We start from the raw sequence: 21,571 nt of genomic DNA on the forward strand, positions 1-21,571 counted from the left end.
TGCTTTCAAAACATTATTAGGAGTCTCTAAGTTTCAACGGACTGCCAAAGAAGTCCATAACACAGAAATGTCTTTGTTTTAAATCAATTAAATATTCTGAAGTTTTAAAAAGTTAGAAGGTATAGAAGATGCCAATATTATTATTGTATTAACATTATTGCTTTGGAATTTTCTCTATTTCATTGCTTGAAACCTACAAAATGATTAATAATGTGCAGTGTCTTCTTTTAGGACACAAAGCTCATAATTACAATTGCATATGATGCAAATGGTTATTATTGACTTAGTTACCTCATCTATAAAAGGTATGGATTGAACTAGGTCTATGTTGGTGAAGTCATGGCATGGATGTCCAGGTGTTCTTGTGGTGGGGTGGTGGGGACTGCTGCATTCCCTCTCTCCACAGTGCCTGAAGACCTTTTTCACATGTTCTACCCCTCTGACCAACAGCTGAATGCAAGTACTTTTCCCCTCTACTCTCTGGGTTAATGCATGGGGCTCAGAGGCAGCTTAAAAGTGTAGTTTGGGCACACAATTTCAAAAACATTCACCAATGTTGAACTAGGTGACCACTAAGCCTTCTGGCACTATGAAGTTGTGTTTTTAGCTCCAGAATCTAGAATTGTACAAAAGTAATTTTTTATAATATATTCATGTCTATATGTTTTACCCTTAAATTCAAGACCAACTAAGGCTTTTTTCATACAGTTAGGAACTTTGTCATGCATCCTCAGAGACTGGTCTTTTGTCTCTTATCCTTTTCGTATATCTTTCAGATCTTCAGCTTATCTGATTACTTTGTTTTAATCTGTTCTTCCCTTTCCTCTCACATTGTCTAACTGTAAGATGTAATCATATAAATGAATGTAAGCTGTATTTCTAAATATTTTTTCTTCCTGATTTGGAGATGCTTAGCATGTATTGTTTGATTCTTCTTTAACAAATGAAATTTGAAAGGTTAAAATGTGTCATCTTCCAGAAAGGCTAACGAGCATATTTACAGTTATAATGTAGCACAATGTATGTAAAAATTTGTTGTGGCTGTTAGCAATACAAATTTTTATGTTTATTTTCATAAGTGATTTTGTAGATAAATCTGAAGAAAATAGAGAAAAGTTTGGATGTTTTTTTTTATTTTAGTACATTTAAAAAAAATCTTGCATAGAAGGAATTTTTGTTATAAAAGGACAGTTGCCAAAGCTATACCTAGGCAAGTTGTTAAGGATAGGACACTAAGTTGGTCTCCCGAATCTCCCTTATACTTTCCACCCTCCTTTTCAGTGTTTGTTCCCTCCATTTTGCAGGGGCTTAGTGCCAACAATTATTTATTAGCAATTATGTGTCAATCACTGTGCTACACTTTCTATCCCTGGAGATACAAAGAAAAGCAAAAATAGTTCTTGTCCTCAAGAAGTTGATTATCTAGTGGAGGAGGTGACAGTGAAAATGATTTGGCGAATACAAGAGATACATAGAATCGAAAGAAAGTAATCATAAAAGGAAAAGTGCTATCACTTTGGGGATCAGGAAAAGCCTCCTGCAGAAGGTCAGATCTTAGTGTTTTCTGTCCAGGGAAAAGCAATCTATGAAGCTAGTTCATACTAAAGCATTTTTGGCTGAGTTTCCCTTTAAGGAATCTTTGCATTCTCAAAGGGGAGAGCAGCAGCCACTTGTTTATGGTGGGATTTCAGGCATGGTATCATCTGAGTAAAAGAGATATTTAGGCTTAGGAAGCCTTTCCTCTACCCTTACATTCTTTCTTGATGGTGATAACCTGATTTGAGTACACAAAAGGTTATTTCTGTGAGTGAGGCTGACAAAAAGATAAGAATAATGGCAGATTTGGAAGAGTTTTAATTTTACTTGAAAATAAGAATAATAAATAGAAAGTGAAGCTATAATCACATGAATGGAAGAGGAATTTTAAGTTCATTTTACTAATTACTTTGACAGCAGCTCCAGTTCCCAGAACTGTAGAACTTAAACTTTTTCTTCTTCTTTTCTAGGTGTTTCCTCTCTAAGCATTCAGTTTGCCAAACTCCCAAAGGGACTCAAACACTTAAATTTATCTAAAACCTCATTATCACCGAAAGGTATAGTATGTCATAGTATATTTCATATTTTTGAATATATCTGTCACTTTAAAAACAATAACAGAATGTAGACCTGGAAAGAACTTTAATAACCACATATAGGTGAACCTTCAGTTTTTAAAGTTGAGGGAATGAAGGTCTGGAGAGTTTGTGTGACTTGTCTAAAGGTCATAAAGCTAATTGCTGGGAGAGCTGGAAATAAAATGGTAGTGTTTTGACATCTAATAAAAACAACAACAACAATAATAAACAAGTTTTTACATAAGCATTTCAAAAATTTCAAAGCATTTTGCAAATATCTCATTTGATTCTTGCTGCAAACTTAGGTACTAAGTCCTATCACTATCCTCATTTTACATATGAAGAAACTAAGGTAGACAGATTAGGTGACTTATCCAGAGTCACAGAGCTACATAAATGTCTGAGGCTAGATTCAAATTCAATTCTTCCTGACTCCAAGTCTAGCACTTTATTTAACATATCATTTACTTGTCATTATCTAACTCATCTAGACTAATTATTTCCTCAATATGTTTTAAACTCTTAGAAATTTAATCCATTTAAAATGATACATGCATTCTAATGTAAGCATAAGATTACTTGATATTATTACTTATTTTAAGTAATCTAGAAGATACCTTTAATTTAAAAAATTCTTTTCACCTAAAACTAGTTTAAAAATATTTTTAAAGATGAGAAAAATTCAGAAATATTTGTGAACTTCAAATTTCTCTGTGGATTGGTAATACAATTAGGTTACAAAGTATTGCATGGTAATTAAAAAAATATTTAAATGGATTTTTTTTTGCCTGTTAAAAATCTGAATCTTCCTTTCAAACAGTTTTCAGAAACCATTAGACTGAGTCTGTGTGTAAGAAATTTTACTATTCCATCTACATGAACCATTTCAAGTCCTCTTTTCACTATACCATTTAGTCTTTATCTCTTTCTTTTAAAATCAATATCACTGAGTATGTCAGCATTTCTCTTTAGTTCATTGATGAAAAACATTTCCATCAGATTGCCATTTTTTAGAAAAACAGGAAAGTAAAAAAAAGAGTGGCAACAAGAATCAAAATGTATTTTATGCCTAATCTCTGATTTTTATAGTTCATTTTTTTAATAGTTGAACTCATCTGAAGTGTCATTAAGTCAAAAACATTTATTAAGTGCCTTTTTGGGTCAGTCACTAAGCTAAATGCTGGGAATACAGATCTCTTAAGGAGCTTATATTCTTTCATAAATGTATATATTATACTATTGAAACTATATTACACCCAGGTACTTCTTTAATTCTGTTTCTAAAATAGCTGTTCATTGTTCAGAGTGGAATCAAGGAGTTAAGGGAAGAGGGAGAACAAAGACTATCTGTCTAGATAGGGCTATGTCATCTTAGATCTTGAAGTTAAAAATAGTTTTATTTCCTCTGTTTATAATAAATTTTGTGCCATGTAACACTTATGGGAACTTGTACCATAGCATCATTACATAATAGATTCCTAATCTATGGGGACAGCTTTGCCAAATATTAAGGGTCATATTATTATTCTCCACAGTGTGGAGAAAGTTGTTGCTTTATGTTGTAAGCAGAAGATATTTATAAGTAAGAAAAATAAAACAATAAAGCTTAAAACAGAATTGCAACTCATCCAGAGAGCTAATGATGAATTCATCCTCCTATAAATGATTAGAGATGAACAAATTTTTATGGATTAAAATGCCAGGAAGAATGTTGTGAATTTTAGATGGTGGTTTTGTAAAGTGGGAAATCAGAATTTTTTCTCAACCTTTGAACTCTTGTGTGATTAGAAAGACCTGCATCTATTGCATCATGGTCCTACTATGATTCACTTTTATCAATAGTTTTCAGAGCAATGAAGATACCTACAGAGAAGATGGACAACATAAGTTTCCCTCTAATAGCACATTTCCTTACACTGTACATGATATTGATTCTAGTGGGTGGGATGATACTAAATTGAATGCATTGAGGTATTTAACTTAGTGAATTCCAATCTATATCATCCATAGCAGAGAGTAGTATGGAACTTCTCATCACTAAACTCCTAGGAGACCACATATCAGGGATTAAGCACTTCTTCTCATCAAGGTTGGACTAGGTGACTTTTGGTTTCACTTTTAACTCTAAGAATCTATAAAAATTTCTGAGCTGCATAGTGACATGATCAGATTTGTAAAAGGAATTTAGTTTCAAACTACATATCAGAAGTTTCATTACTATAGCATCACAACCTGTATGTATAATTTTTAAAGAATGAAAAGGAAGAAAATCATAAGAACACTGTTCTTTGGGAGTATTTAGGAACTTCCTAAAATAAGGAGCCTGGAGATGATGAGGATAAAGGCAGTATGTTGCAGTAGAGTAGAACAAGCATTGGGAAGGGTCAAAGGACCTGGCTATTCCTCATTTCCTGTGGGATCTTGGTCAGAACATTTTATCGCCTTAGTTTCTTCATCTTAATATTGACAGTGCCAGATGATATTTTCTAAAGTCTTTTCCAGCTCAAAATGCTAAGATCCAGTACCAGTATTGTTGTTAGCAAGTCATAGCAACATGGATTTAGATCTGGAAAGGATGTTGGAGACCATCTAGTATGGTAATGCTGAGGAAATAATAGTGCTTTAAAACTTGTGAAGGGCATTTTGTCTCTCATCTCTTTTGATCCATATAACAACCCTGTGAGGTAGGTGATATTACTATTCCCATTTTATGGATTAGGAAACTGAAATAGAATGAAAACTAAATGACTTGCCCTAGAACAACTAATAATTATCTGACTTAGGATTTGAATTCAAGTCTTACTTATTACAAGGCCAGAATTCTGTTTACTGGCCATTTAATTGTCTACTAGATACTGAAGACATAACAAGTTAAGCAATTTGGCGACAGTCACACAAGTAGTATCAGGGTTGACATTTGGATGTGGGTCTTTTGATTATAGGTCCACTATTATTATTCAGCTATAAAATGTTTCCTCCTAGCTCTGCCTGTAAAATCCAACTGTCTCACATCTGAGGAAGCTAAAACCTAAAAGATTTAAGTAATTTGCCCAATTCCATACAAATATGTCTATAAGGGAGTTGTAATTTGAATAAATTCTTCTTTAAAGCTATCCATCTCAATGAATAAGAATATTATTTTGAGTACTCCATTTCTGAGTTATCCTTCAAAACTGCCTTTTGTTACAGCACAGCCATTTTGTTTAAAGTGCAGTCATTTCTAATAATACTTTTCACCCTGCTTCCCCTCTTTCCACTTAAAATTAAATCCTACCATATAATGATGAGCAATGTAGATATAAACATTTATGGAACATTTCAATGTAAATTTTTTTGTTTATTCATGTGACTTTTACTCTTAGAATAGCCATACATGATAGAAGATGACTAGACAAAAAAATCAGAATGAATGTGGTAAGGAAAACGGCTATCATAGATATTCAACAAATTTAGTTCCTAGTATGGGTGGAGACAAGATGCTCCAGTAATACCTCAAAACAAGTTCTAGAGCAAACCAAACAAACAAAAAGACAGGGTTAAATATTTTTTTCCGGTATGAAAAGATAACTTGGAAGGTCAGCTATAAAGATCTTTCTTACTGGAGTAAGAGTGGAGTGCAATCCAGTGGAAGTCATGTCCTAGCAAGCCAGAATCATGTCTTTGGGGGTGGCAAGGGATATCACAGCCAAATTCTAGAGTTCTCAGGTCAAAAAGAAAATATTGCTAATCAGTCAGAAAAAAAAAACAATTCAAATATTGTGGAATTACTGTCAGGATTGCACAAGATTTGGCAACTTCCTTGTAAAGGTTTATAGGGCTTGGGGTATGATATTCCAGAAGTTGAAAGAACTAAGATTACAACTAAGAATCTCTGCCCAGCAAAACTGAGTATAATTCTTTGGGGGAATGGATATTTAATGAAATAGAGGACTTCCTGGCATTCCTGATGAAAAGACATGAGCTGAATAGAAAATTTGATTTTCAAGAACAAGACTCAAGAGAAGCATAAAAAGGTAAATGTGAAAGAGAAATCATAAGGGACTTGATGTGGTTAACTTTACATTTCTACTCCTAAGAATTTTATCATTAACAATACAGTTAGAACTATACATAGAAGTAGAAGAGCAAATTGAATATGATAGAATTATATCCAAAAAAAAAAATAAGTTGAAGAGATGAGAAAGCATGATGCACTGAAAATAGGGAAAGGAGAGGTAGAATGGGATAAATCATCTCACATAAATTAGTAATGAAAGAGATTTCACAGTGGAAGGAGAAATGGGAAGAATGATGAGAAACACTTGAATTTTACTCTTGTTGGATTTGGCTCCAAGAAGAAATAACATCTATACTCAGTTGGACTTAGAAATCTATTTTGCTTTATAGGGGAAATAGAAGGAGAGGGAGATAAAAGATTGTGGGGTGGGACTGATAGAAGGGGGAGTGGATTGGGGAAATAATCATGAGAAGCAAAACTCTTTTGAGGAAGGACAGGAGGAAAATGAGAAAAGTAAATAATAAATGGGGATAGGGGGAGCCAGGATGGAGGGAAATTCACACTTAGTAGCCAGTGGGTGTGAATGGGGTGACCTCACCCATAAAATTAGAGTATATTGCAGAGAGGATTAATAACCAGAATCCTACAGTATGTCATTTATAAGAATCACACTTGAAAGATACAAAAAGAATAAGAGTGTAGCAGAATCTATTATGCTTCAGCTGAAGTAATAAAAAAGCAAGAGTAAGGGGCAGTTAGATGGCACATTGGATAGACTACCAGGCCTGGAGTCAGGAGGGCCTGGATTCAAATTTGATCTCATTTCCTAAATGTGTGAATCTGGTCAATTCACTTGACCCCATTTGCCTAGTTCTTGGCTTTTGGTTTCAGAGCTATTACTAAGATAGAAAATAAGGGTTTTTTTTTTTTTTTTAAAGCAGGGATAGTAAGTCAAAGGGAATTGAAAGACTATGGACAATGTTCAGATGAAGAAATCAAAATTATCTATAGTCATGAAAAAATGCAATAAATCACTATTGATTATAGAAATGCAAATTAAAAGAACTTTCAGGTACTATCTAATACCCAGCACATCGGCTAATATAATAGAAAAAGAAAATGATAAGTATTGGAAAAGGTATGGGAAAATTGAAACACAAATGCACTGTTGGTAAAGTTGTGAACTAATCCAACCCTTCTGGAGAGCAATTTGAAATTGAAACCGAAGACCTATAAAAACTGCAGATCTTTTGATCCAGCAATAGCACTACTGTGAATAACTTAGCTATTCTTAGCCATACAGTGATCTAAGACAATTGTAAAGGATTCATCATAAAATAAACTATTTCCTCTCATCCTCCCGTCCTCCCGTCCTCCCATCCTCCCTTCCTCCCTTCCTTTCTGTCTGTCTGTCTGTCTATCTGTCTGTCTGTCTTTCTGTCCTTCTGTCCTTCTTTCTGTCTTTCTGTCCTTCTGTCCTTCTTTCTGTCTTTCTGTCTTTCTGTCTTTCTCTCTTTCTTTCTCTCTTTCTCTCTCTCTTTCTCTCTCTCTTTCTCTCTTTCTTTCTCTCTTTCTTTCTTTCTTTCTTTCTCTTTCTTTCTTTCTTTCTTTCTTTCTTTTTCTTTCTTTCTTTTCTTTCTTTCTTTCTTTCTTTCTTTCTTTCTTTCTTTCTTTCTTTCTTTCTTTCTTTCTTTCTTTCTTTCTTTCTTTCTTTCTTTCTTTCTTTCTTTCTTTCTTTCTTTCTTTCTTCTTTCTTTCTTTCCTTTCTTTCTTTTCTTTCTTTCTTTCTTCTTTCTTTCTTTCTTCTTTCTTTCTTTCATTCTTCTTTCTTTCTTCTTTCTTTCTTTCTCTTTCTTTCTTTCTTTCTTTCTTTCTCTCTCTCTCTCTCTCTTCTCTCTTTCTCTCTCTCTGTCTCTCTTTCTTTCTTTCTTTCTCTCTCTCTCTTTCTCTCTCTCTTTCTCTCTCTTCTCTCTCTTTCTCTCTTCTCTTTCTTCTCTTTCTTTCTTTCTTCTCTTTCTTTCTTTCTTCTTCTTTTCTTTCTTTCTTCTTTCTTTCTTTCTTTCTTTCTTTCTTTCTTTCTTCTTTCTTTCTCTTCTTTCTTCTTTCTTTCTTTCTTTCTTTCTTTCTTTCTTTCTTTCTTTCTTTCTTTCTTCTTCTTTCTTTCTTTCTTCCTCCCTTCCTCCCTTCCTCCCTTCCTCCCTTCCTCCCTTCCTCCCTTCCTCCCTTCCTCCCTTCCTCCCTTCCTCCCTTCCTCCCTTCCTCCCTTCCTCCCTTCCTCCCTTCCTCCCTTCCTCCCTTCCTCCCTTCCTCCCTTCCTCCCTTCCTCCCTTCCTCCCTTCCTCCCTTCCTCCCTTCCTCCCTTCCTCCCTTCCTCCCTTCCTCCCTTCCTCCCTTCCTTCCTTCCTTCCTTCCTTCCTTCCTTCCTTCCTTCCTTTCTTTCTTTCTTTCCTCTCTCTCTCTCACCCCATTACCCTCTCTCCCTCTCCTCTCTTTCCCTCTCTCCTTTTTCTTCCTTCCTTCCCTTTTATAATCGGTGTTTTCTTTCTCCACATGGCTAATAGGAAAATATGGCTACACATATATAACCTATATAAAATTGCTTGCTTTCAGGGACATTTAGGTAGCATAGTAGATAAGAGTGCCAGGCCTGGAATCAGGAGACCCTGGAGTCAAATCTGGTTTCATATATTACTGTTTGGATGACTCTGGACAAGTCAGAACCTCAGTTGCCTAACCTTTGCCACTTTTCTATCTTAGAATTGACAATATGACAAAAGGTAGGGTTTTTAAAAATTACTTGTTTTTCTAATGAGAAGAAAAGGGAAGGAAAGAGGAAATTTGGAACTCAACATATTTTGAAAAGTTAAAATTTTTTACCTGTAATCAGAAAAAAATAAAACATTTGGAAAAAAAAGAAATTGGGTTTCTTCTAATAATTACTTGAGTTATAGAATACTAAATTCTTAGATTTAGAAAGTATTTTACAGGTCATGGATTCCAGCCTTTACCTGAATAAAAATCTCCTTTTGTGTTCTGAAGTTATTATTCATTTTTTAAAAATGAAAACACATTAATAGTTTCATTTAAGATTTCCCCTTCCCCCTCTGATGAATGATTATTAAAGGAGATGTTATAATTAATAACTACTAAAATTTCTTATGGTCATTATGTGCCTTTTCTATTGTGCCCTTTATACAATCCAGGAATAATAATAAAATCCATGCATTTTAAAATATTCCTATTAATATGAATTATTTTCCTTACATTATTATTCAAAGGAATCACTATAATTGCAATTATAATCCTCAAACATGAGACCTATTATAGATCTCACTAAGATTCTTCAAATATTTCCCTAAAACCTGATAATCCACTGCAAATTATGCTTCCTATTCAATATCCATAGAAGGTATTAATGATCAACTCTCACTGGCTATGGATTATACATATGGAATTTAGATAAGAGTATTAAAAAATGGAGCTTTCTGAAAAGAAACACTAAGAAGAGGGAAAATAAGGCCTCTATTTCTATTATTCTTCAGTTTTAGTCTTCTCCTATTTTTTTCCCTCTGTTGACTTTGACTTTTTCCTTAAGACAATTAGTAATTAGTAAGACAATTAGTTGGGTGACTCAGTGGATTGAGAGTCAGACCCAGAGACGGGAGGTCCTGGGTTCAAATGTGACCTCAGACACTTCCTAGCTGTGTGACCCTGGGCAAGTCACTTAACCCCCATTTTCTAGCCCTTACTACTCTTCTGCCTTAGAACCAATACTAAGTATTGATTCTAATATGGAAGGCAAGGGTTTAAAAAAAAAGACAATAAGTAGACTAAGAAGTATCTTCTATTTGGTAAAACTAAAATTACTCTTCTTCTTTAAGAATTTTTAATGAGACCAAGACTTTCTTAGTGTTAAGACAAGAATGTTTATATGTACCCTTTCCCCCTTGTAATGCCTATGTTGGAAATTCAAGTTGGAAATTAAAATATTTAAGAAACAAGTGATATTTTATATGTAGCTACTTTCTACATAGTATGCCTTGAAATGTGCCTTTTCAAAGGCTAAGGCATGCCTCAATGAAATTACATAACAGGAATTGGGAGATTTGGTTTTGGAATCTGGCTCCTTATAAATAATATCTTTGTGACCATGGCCATAATAATATTTGTACTAACTAGTCATAGAGTTCTAGGGAAAGCACTTCGGTAAATCTTAAAATGCTTTAGAAATGTATGTAGTTATCCTCATTGAAAGCTCTTATATTCTCTCATCTTTGAATTAGGGTTCACGTGGTTTTAGGATCAAAAAGGGAATTAATTTTGCTCAATTGATTATGCTTAAAATAGTTATCAGCATTGATCATTAAGCAGAACATTCCATTTGCGTATTTCAGTATGATTTTAATGACATTTGTGTTTTAATGCAAGATTGTTTTCCCCCGGAATGTCTTTTAATTCTCCCACATCAGCATCTTACCTGTTCCATAGATATTCACAAAAATGATAGTTTTCTAGTTCTACATCTTTCCATTCTGATTATGTGAAGTCGTATTCATTTGGTGCCATCTTCCAGCTGTCAAAATACTCATATCAAAATAAAGACCGTGGTGAAAAAGACTAGAAATCCCAAATTTAGAGGGTAAATCTCATTTAGAAGAGATAAAATGAAATATGAGTTTCTTCTTCCTACATTTTTGTAATGTTCTGCTATTGGCATGCTTATTAACATAGATCATATATGATTGTATTTGAGGGAGGGGACAGAAAACAATCATTCATTTCACTATTTTAGCATTAAGCCTATCCGAAAACTTATCTTTTGCTGATTATTTTCAGATCCTGGCCTTTTGCCATGTGCTTATACTTGTCAAGAATCATTTTGCTGTCAAGAGTGATTCGGCCATCTCATTCAGCTCTGCATTTATTGAGTTTTGTCATACTCCAGAGCAGAATGATTTAAAGAAAATGATATTTTTAAATATTCAGGATAGCATTTGTTATACGATAGCAGAATATCAGATAATTGCATATTTTAATATGAGACTGGTGTCTTCCATATGTTTTTGTCATAGGAGTTATGAATTTATTAGTAATAGGGTAAGAAAAGCTGGAGCAAGGTGACCATTTTTCAAAAACCCAGCCTCTCTTTATATCTTAGACTTATAGAAAGAATGTTTATTATGCTTTAAGATTTGGAAAACACACTACATAAATTCACATTTGAGTCTCATAATAACCGAGAAAAACTTGCAGGAGGTATCCAGTCATTATTCACACCTAGTCAGAATGGAAATGTGTTCTTACCTGATAAAGGTATTAGGACTGATATTTCCACTCTTATACTATGTCCTAAATTGCCTTTTCCATAATACTGAGTAAATTTTGGTTGAATATTTTGTTGAGTAAATGTGTGACTATAATACAATGAGTAGAATAGTTTGCTAATTAATGTTTTATTACATTATTGCAAAGATAGTGTTTGATATATTTAACACATTAATAACACACTTGATGTTGTTAATATATAAATTTATATTTATCTTTCTGTTTAATTTATACATAAGCTTCTTAATAGCCACATTTATTATTGAAATGCTGCATTTAGACTAAAAAAGTGCTTGGCAAGTTTTTGAATCGAATAAATGTGGGCAGTTGTAGCATTTCAGATCTTGAAGGGAAATATTTTTGGTGAGGTGAAAAGAGTATTAGACTGAATATTGGAAGGCACATTTGAATCCTATCTGTATTACTTCCTTTTTTGTTTTTGCTTTTGCTTTTGAACAAGTCACTTAATTTCTCTGCACCTTAGTTTTCTTACTTGTATAATCTAAGGTCTGGACTGGATGATCTCTGAGGTCTATTTCATTGTTTTTTACCTTTGACAACAAAATAATATTTGCGTACAAAAAATATTTGGGGGAGAGTTGGATAAGTAACACATGGCCTTCTATACACTTGTAACTCAGCCACACACATTTTCTTAAACAGCCTTATTTCAGAAAAGTTAGGTGGCTCAATGGATACAGATCTAGGACTGGAGATAGGTCCTTGGTTCAAATCTAGCCTCAGACACTTCCTAGATGCATGATCATGAGCAAATCACATAACCTGAATTGTTTAGCCCTTACTGCACTTCTGCCTAGGAACCAATATTTAATACTAATTATAAGGCAGAAGGTAAGGATTTTTAAAAATAAGAACAATCTTATTTCCATGTTATTTTTTATTAAAAGAAAACAAAATTTTAGAGTACTGAGTCTCCTTTAGTCTTATATTCCTTCTGAGTTGATATTGCTAGCATATTTACATAAAATTTATAATAAACATAATCTTGCTCCCTTTAAAGGGAATTGAACTTGACTTTTCTTGATATTATAGGGGTAAATAGCCTTTCTCAATCACTCAGTGCCAACCAGCTAATCGCTACCACCCTCACCCACTTAGACCTCTCAGGGAACGCTCTTCGGGGAGATGACCTCTCGGTAAGATTTGTTTTTCGTTATCATTTAGCTTCTTGGGTGAGGATGTATTTTCATGAATTATATACTATTCCCAAAGACATTGTTTTAATTCATTCTCTTCCATTTTTATTAAGTATAAAATCTATTTTATTCATATGATTGACCTCCGTTTTAGTGAGTTGCGTTTTAAATGTCTACAACCTTTGTTGCTAATGTTTATTTTATCCAATGTAGTCATTCCTCTTTCTTTTTGGAATAGCAGTTAAACTTTTTGAATGTCATTCCATGTCAGTTTTAAAAAATCATATGAGTTGTAGAACATTGGTCAAACTTATGCCATTTGGTTCAGATTTCCACACCTACTATTCCACAGGTAGTAGAAATCTTGGTAATGCTGTATTGTTTAAGGTTAACATAATTGAATAACCTTAGAATATTTAGTTATTTTAAGAAGTAGCCATCCTTAATGATAGGTACACCTTGGAGCTTTACACATGGTCCTTGAAGTAAATGCGAAAGAAACATATTCTGAAAAGCTTAAAATGACAGATTTCTCTAATAAATAAATAAATAATGTAAACATTTAGCAGCCTTCTTCAGTATGATAAATTAGCCAAGTCTTTAAAATGTATAGAAATTGATGACTACACAATGAACCCTAAATTTTATCCTTAATTTAGAGTTCATTGAAATTCAATAAATATTAATTAAACAACTTAGTTTCTAAGTTCTCAAGCTGGAGGTACAAAACTGACTTTGTTTCCAAATGGCTGCCATCCTACTGAGATGGGTAAGCTGATCAAATTATAATCAATAAGTGAGGTTCTTTGGAACCTTTTTAAATTAATTAATTTATTTGTAACATTTAAAATATTAAGATACTCCATCAATTCCTTCCTTCCTTTCCTCCCCATTAAAGAAGGCATCATTTGACAAATATAAAACTACATCTTACTTATTTTTGTTTATCAGTTCTTTCCCTGATGGTAGATAAACACAAGTCGTTCTTTTGTGGAAGGAATTTAATTGTCATTCCAAGAGCACATTGCTCTTCTGTTTTGTTTCACCTTTGTTCTTCCTATTATCCTTACCCCCAACTTTATGCCTATCATGATGAAAAGATTTTTTTGTTTGTTTTTTACTGCATCAAATTATGTTTTGTACATCCTTGGTCATCACTTTAATAGATGATCCATTCCTATTGTTATCTCCTTGAATGGATAGATGTAAAATGCAAATTTAGAGAGTTAGTAAGATGTTAATTAAAGGAAACACTGAGAAGGAAGTTCATATAAAGATTTAAAATTAAATAAGAGGTAAGTAGGTGACTCATTAGATAGAACCAGACTTCAGAGGTTTTGTGTCCTTGGTCAAGTCACTTAACCCCAGTTGCCTAGCCCTTATTGCTATTTTGCCTTGAAACTAATACCTAGTGTAGATTCTAAGACAGAAGATAAGAGTTTTAAAAAATGAAATGAGATCCTGTTAAGAAACCATAGATAGGGGGAAGCTGGGTAGCTCAGTGGATTGAGAGCCAGAGCTAGAGACGGGAGGTCCTAGGTTCAAATCTGGCCTCAAACACTTCCCAGTTGTGTGACCCTGGGCAAGTCACTTAACCCCCATTGCCTGGCCCTTACCACTCTTCTACCTTGGAACCAATACACAGTATTGACTCCAAGATGGAAGGTAAGGGTTAAAAAAAAAAAAGAAACCATAGATATATTATTATACATCTAAGAGTGTAGTGGTTAGAGCACCGTGTCTGGAACCAGGAAGACTCCTCTTTCTAAGTTCACATCCAGCCTTAGACAGTAACTGTGCAACCCTGGCCAAGTCACTTACCCCTGTTTGCTTTGTTTCTTCATCTATAAAATGAGCTGGAGAAGGAAATGGCAAACTGCTCCATTATCTTTGCCAAGTAAGTTCCAAAAGGGATCACAAAACTACAATTAAATCAGAACCATGATACTCATCTAGGGTTGTGTTTTTGGAAAAGGGTTAAAAAGGTCTAGTGAGTATTGTAATGCATCGGGGAGTTGTTTTTTTTTTTAGTGCATAGTAATAGTGTCTATGATTTCAGCGTTATAAGAAGCTGTACCAAGGCTATTCTGTACCTTTATATAATTTTGTATAATTTCTAGTTCAAGAGAGTTGCCTGACACATTGAGAGGTTAAATAACTTTCCATAGGTTATATAGTCAGTACGCTGTCTCCCATCCTCTAAGGCCAATTCTCTGTCTAATATACTACGCTACCTTTCTCAGTCAGTTCCACTAACCTGAAAGTGGTTACTGAATACAAGGCATTATTCTAGCCATGGACTCTAAATCAGAAATATTCCTGGCTCAATTCCAAATTTACTTTCTGAGTTTCCTTATCTCATGTTATCCTTTTGGCTAAGTAATTTTTTCACTGGAAGAATAACTCACCAACTCTTCCCTCCAACAGAGATTTCTAAAATTAGTGAATGTTGGCCAAAGACTATGAGACCCAACTAGGTAGAAGAATGAGCTTGAACTTTTATTTTTCCCCACAATGTTTCTTGGCCAAATACAACTAAACAGAAGTCTGTTTAATTTCACTTTGGAAAAAGAGTGTTCCCTGTTAGAACATTTTAGCTCTTAGTGTGTCTTCTCACAATATAGATTAAAATCCTATCAGAAATTTTCAATTTTTAATTTTTCACAAACTTGTGTTAATAAGGTTACAGTTCATGTGCTTTTGACCTTTGTCAGAAGTGAAGGCTATGTGTAATCTATGAAAATGGAGTTTGCCAGCTGCAGGCAAGATTGTTTTCTAATTCCCTAACTGTTCTGTCAGACCTGTCTTATTAGATTTCTAAAACACCTCAGGACAAGAGGACCATGTGTATTGAAGTAGAAACTAGGAAGAGAGCATCATATGGTTCAGATTCAAATTAGTGGTGTTCCTAACAGAGTACATGACTTTATTTGAACTTTCAAAATTGATTAGCATTTTAAGAGAGTGACTGTAATTCAGGTGGCATTTCAATCTCAGGAGTTAAAATTAATTAGCACCTTTCAAAATAGTTTAGCATAAGCTAAGCTAATCAAACAAATCTAGCGATGTGTAACTGACAAGGGCTTGGGGAATCCATGTTTCATTTTGAAGTTTCTCTTAATATATTTCAAGCTTAGTTTTATTTTAAATATTTTCTGGACTTTTATTCTTATAATTATGAAACCATAGCAAAAATTTTGATAAAATTGTTGGAGGTAGAAAAATGAGGAAGAAATTTAGACATTTTCTACTTTCTAATTTTTTATATTTACTAATTTTTCTTAATTTGTTAATGCAAGAAGCATTTGGCTTTGTTATTAGAGTGTTTTGTCGTTTTATTAGTTAATTTTTAATTGTTATTGTTCCTTTTTTTTTTCAAGTACCTGTACAACTTTTTGGCTCAGCCAAATGCCATTGCTCACCTGGATTTATCCAACACAGAGTGTGCCCTGGATATGGTAATGTTTCTTTATGTTGCTTTGAGGTGTCCACGCATCCATTAAATTGATATGGTGGAATTTCTGCTGAGTAAAGTTGACTTTGATAACAAAGGGGATTTGATAATCAAGCTAAGATTTTTACTTTTCAGGTCTGTGCAGCACTTCTTCGTGGATGCCTTCAGCATTTAGCTGTTCTCAGCCTCTCCAGGACTGTCTTTTCTCATCGGTATTGTATTTTGAGTAATTAAATTCAACTAATTATATGATGAAGAAAACAGTAAAGTCTTTCTCTTTGTCTCAGAAATTTTAAGTAATGGCTTTGAGACAAATCCTAAAATGCAATAATCATCACATAATTATCTAAAAATGTTATCTTAAAAGTTGTTTTTTCTTCAGTTTTGTTTTGGTCTTGGTCTGTGACTTCATCATTTAGAGAAGTCCTGATGAGTTTTGCTTCTAAGCAACAATTCTATATCTTATGCTCTGGGACAGTAGTCTTAGAGAGGATATTTGGTGATATCTCCACCATCCCTGAAACCATCATTATATTTCACCACCTTAAAATAAATACTGTAGTGTTTGTATGTACAATCACCCTATAGTAGTAAATGAATCATATTAAGTTCAGTATTCTTCATTTAAGAAAGTAGGGGGAGTATGTGTAATATTAGATATCCTTCTAAAATGGTTACAAGTAAAAATCAAGTTCTGGTGCTTAAAAAGAATAAAGTTTCTAATCTCTGGAAAATCCACTCATGTTAAAACCTCAGCCTTAAGGATAATATACAAATGAAGCATTGCCTTATATATATGTTAACTTTATGCAAACTGATAATTTAAATAAATTTGTGATTAATGTATAATAAAGATAATATATTAGTATAATTTGTATAATATTTTATTATACAGCATATCTATAGTACTTATATAGATTATGTATAATCTATTATATTTTATGTTATATATAATTTAAGTATATTATATATGTAATATTCTACATTAAATGAAAAACTTATTTAAATTATCAAAATGGTGGCACAAATTCTACTTAAGCAGCCCCTCCCTCAGCCCCTTGCTACAAGTTAGGGTAAGAGGTTTACAGAGAGAGGAGATAAAGGATTACAGAAGGATTGAAGGTGGAAGTACCTAACGTTCCCCTAAATGTTGAACTGGTATTATCATCACAGTGTTAGTAGGGTGCAGCACCAGAAAGGACTTCCCCAATTTTTGCTGTTTGACTCAGCTTGTAAACTTATGTCATTTAATAAGCTTGTAAGATGACAAAATGGATAGGGCTGTGATTTTTGATTAGGTGAGTACATATATAAAATGGAACATAGAAGAAAAAATTTAAGTTCACCTGATTTGAGGAAAATACTTAAATGTAGAGCATCATTAAAGTCTCTTTATTAAAAGAATGTTGTCTTCTTGAGTATCATTGAGTGGCATTGGTGAAATCAGATGATGATGATCTCTTTACTCTGATAGGGATAGAATTTGTGTTGATTGAAGATTATTTTACAAGAAAATAAACAGGAGAAATTATTTCACAGCACAACACAAAATCCGTTAGGTCACCCCAAAAAAGCAGTCGCTAATCACATGGAGCATTGAATGAATATTGCTGTTCTTGGGAGCAGAGATATGGGAAATCTATAATCCCATTTATGCAATCATAGAGATACTTTTTCTTCTATTCAAGTACAAAGTAGCAAAAGTCCCTTTTCCCTTAAGTAACACAAAATTGCCCTTTGATATTAACTTAATTGTTGTCAAATGCTGACAAGTATACCAATGTGTTGTTTTTGATACTAGAATAATGCCCACTGATGGTGAGTTTGAACTCTGAGCATTTGCTGAGTAGCAGTAGGCCGTTGTTGTTCATTTTGCCCACGCCGTGTTTGCCGAGCTCTCCTTTCCATCTTTCATGGTCCTGGCCAACGCAGGCGTTGAAGTCTCCCAGTAGTATCAGCTTGTCATTTGTGGGCACTGAGTGCAGGATGGCACTCAGGTCAGAGTAGAACTGCTCGATGGTCTCCTCTGTGCTGGTCAGTGTTGGGGCATATGCGCTGATGATTGTAGCATACCGGTCTTTGCTGAGAGGCAAACGGATCTTCATGAGCCTCTTGCTGATGCCCACAGGCAAGTCTGGCAGCTGTTTGAGTAAACTGGTCTTGATGGCCAGGCCAACACCGTGGATTCTGCCTTCATTTGAGGCTCTACCTTTCCAGAAGAAGGTGTATCCAGTGGTGGGTTCGCTGAGTGATCCCTCTTCTGGTAAGCATGTTTCACTTAAGGCTGAGATGTCGATGTTATATCGCGCCAGTTCTTTACCGATTAGAGCTGTTCTTCTCTCAGGTCTTGGGGTATTCTCTCTATCAAGTAATGTCCTGATGTTCCATGCTCCTAGTAGGAGTTTCTTTGTATTTTTTCTTTGATTTCGACCGCTTAAGGGGATGACCCGCCAGCCGCGGTGTGCTGACCAGGTGTTTGTAGGGCAGGCAATGTTTGGGACACCTTTTCTAGTCCCCTCCCTTGATTAGGGTGAGCAGTGCTGTCCTAGAGAGGGCTGCTCAGTCGCCCAGGATGCTGCCGAACGTCCCTGCTGCCCACAGGGCCGAGCGACCACTGGTCCGTGGGCCGCCTACGTGCAGGATCATGACTACAACTGCCAGTGGTCACCTCTACCTGTTGCGTCGCCACTCCCCCATCACCGCAGGTCTTGAAGAGGGTGGACGGGTTTAGGATAGATGAGTGTGCACAAAGATACTTGTGCGTGAAAGAGATTTAAGTGGAAAAGCCGATGCACAGAGACAGTCCCACTCTCTTGGCGTTAGACACCTGGGTCCATTGGCACGAAAAATAGTTAGGTCTGGAGACTTCCTCAGCTGCATTGGATGGCCGTGTTGTCTTTTGTGCTCCAACATGCCCTAAGCACTCCACAGTGCATTGCTGCATCACCCTCTCAGCCGTTGAACCTTCTTATTGGTTTGTTCCATCTGTTCGGCCGAAGCAGTCTTCACATGCTGGGTGAGCAAAGCCCTAGTTCACCAGGGGTCGATGACCCGATGGCTACCCTCACAAGGTTTGGCTGGCCTGTCGAAGTCGTTGCCCAGGGTGTGGCTGCTGCTGTATGCTAGCAGCTACTAGGAACCACAAGTGAGAGCTGGGTGTCAGGTGGGGGTCAGAGGCTGGAGAGCTGCCTTAGGAGGGCATGACAAGCCCTCCATACCAGAGATACTACCCCGAGCAGAACCTGAGTCTCTACATTGTCTTCAAAGACCTGATGAAGGCATTCGACACAGTGAACAGGGACACATTGTGGGTGATGCTCAGCAAACTTGGTTGCCCAGCAAAATCCGTCAAACTGATCCAGCTCTTTCATGTCGACATGACAGGGGAAGTCCTATCTGGTGGAGAGACTTCTGATCGCTTCAACATCTCCAATGGCGAGAAACAAGGCTGTGTCCTCGCTCCACTACTATTCAACCTATTTTTCACCCAAGTATTACGACTTGCTGTGATGGATCTAGACCTGGGCGTCTACATCAAATACCGACTAGATGGTTCACTATTCGACCTTCGCCACCTGACTGCAAAAACAAAGACAACAGAGAGACTCATCTTGGAAGATCTCTTCGCAGATGACTGTGCTCTCATGGCCCACCAAGAAAATCATCTCCAAACCATTGTGGACAGGTTCTCCACCGCAACAAAACTGTTTGGCCTGACTATCAGCCTCAGCTAAACAGAGGTGTGCTGTTCCAACCTGCACCAGGGAGGCCAACTAACCAGCCGTGCATTACAATCGACGGCATGCAGCTTTCTAACGTCAACACTTTCAAGTACCTGGGCAGCACCATCGCCAACGACGGGTCCCTAGACCATGAGATCAATGCCAGGATCCAAAAGGCCAGCCAGGCACTCGGGTGGCTGAGCTGCAACGTCCTCCATCACAGCGGTGTAAGCACTGCGACGAAGCTCAAAGTGTACAACGCAGTGGTCCTCAGCTCACTCCTCTATGGTTGCGAGACATGGACACTGTACCGGAAGCACATGAAGCAGCTGGAGCAATTCCACCAAAGCTCCCTCCGGTCAATCATGAGGATCCGATGGCAGGACCGAATCACCAACCAGGAAGTCCTCGACAGAGCCAACTCCACCAGCATCGAAGTCCTGGTCCTCAACACCCAGCTACGATGGTCTGGACACGTCATCCGCATGGACCCACAGAGAATACCAAGACAGGTATTCTATGGTGAACTGTCAGCTGGACTTAGGAAACAAGGTCAACCAAAGAAAAGATTCAAGGATCAGCTAAAGTCCAACTTGAAGTGGGCTGGCATTACACCAAAGCAACTAGAACTCGCTGCCTCTGACAGAAGCAACTGGCGAACCCACATTAACCATGCCGCCGCCACCTTTGAAGATGAGCGACGTCGACGTCTTGCCGCTGCGCGTGAATGCCGACACCAGGCCACAACCGCACCTCCCGTAACAACTGGAGTCCCAGGCCCCATGTGCCACAAACTGTGCGCCTCAGCCTTTGGACTCCAAAGCCACATGAGGGTACATCAATAGATGAAACTGCACAAAGACAAGCATCATTCTCATCACCGAGAGACTACCACTACTACTAATGCCCACTGAACAGAATGGAGAAAATATTCAAGATCCATAGTGCAACTGCCTTACTCTAATCTGTTCCTCTTAAATCCTGGATTACTTTTTAGCCCCAGTGGTGTGGTTTTCATTGACTTGATTCCATTCCTTTCTCTTCTCAAAACCAGTGTGTATACTTGTAGACTTGGGATATTTCCCTAATGTGCCATTTTTGTGGGACATTGGGCATGTGTTTAACCAAATGGAATCATTGTGTCTGGAGAAATAATAGTTAATAATAGAAGATGTGGCCTGACTGGTCTCTTGCTATTCCTATATTCCATGTTGTTCAGTGATTTAATTCAGAGAAAAATCATTCAAAGGCTATTTATACATACATCCCATTATTTTTGCCAATACTGCCAAGGGCTGTTAGGGATTGTCAACATCATCAAATTGTCAGTGAATCCTCTCTTCAAATGAGATCTCCCTTCACTGATTCATACATACTTTCATTCTTTGATATATCTGAGATATCATTGATTTCTCTCCACTAATGCAGATTATAGCTTATTCATGCTATCTAACCTGTGGAATTCTTGTCTGTTTCTTTCCACAAATCTTCCATAAAGGTTTACCCAAAAAGCTTAAAGCTTTCCCATGAGTTCTTTAATAATTCATGGATACCCATATATCTCCCAGGCTATTTATCTGTTATTCCATTCCCTAACTACATAACTGGCCCACAGCTTTTCCTCCAATTGTATGTGCTACTGAATACTTCCTTGGGACATTGGGAATTGTAATTTGGTATATGTACCAGCCTGATTCCACTCAAAAAATGAATCTTTCCATTGCCCTTTGGTAGTGCTGATTCTTCTGAGATAACGATCTCTCATAAATCCCAGTCATGTAAGAATTGTTCTAGGCCAGAGA

The 21,571-nt window shown here is 36.1% G+C and overlaps 1 protein-coding gene across 4 annotated transcripts in view; it reads left to right on the forward strand.

Moving 5' to 3' along the window:
• Nucleotides 1–21,571, forward strand: part of CARMIL1 (capping protein regulator and myosin 1 linker 1) — a 395,350-nt gene that overhangs the window by 252,645 nt on the left and 121,134 nt on the right. For all 4 annotated transcript variants that reach the window (XM_001366559.5, XM_007487849.3, XM_007487850.3 and 1 more), the window contains exons 12-15: nt 2,007–2,093; nt 12,490–12,593; nt 15,974–16,051; nt 16,183–16,259. In XM_001366559.5, coding sequence (XP_001366596.1) covers nt 2,007–2,093; nt 12,490–12,593; nt 15,974–16,051; nt 16,183–16,259 — 346 coding nt within the window. The remainder of the gene's footprint in view (nt 1–2,006; nt 2,094–12,489; nt 12,594–15,973; nt 16,052–16,182; nt 16,260–21,571) is intronic.

The sequence above is a fragment of the Monodelphis domestica genome, chromosome 3 (assembly GCF_027887165.1).
Source record: "Monodelphis domestica isolate mMonDom1 chromosome 3, mMonDom1.pri, whole genome shotgun sequence".
In the NCBI taxonomy this organism is placed as follows: domain Eukaryota; kingdom Metazoa; phylum Chordata; class Mammalia; order Didelphimorphia; family Didelphidae; genus Monodelphis; species Monodelphis domestica.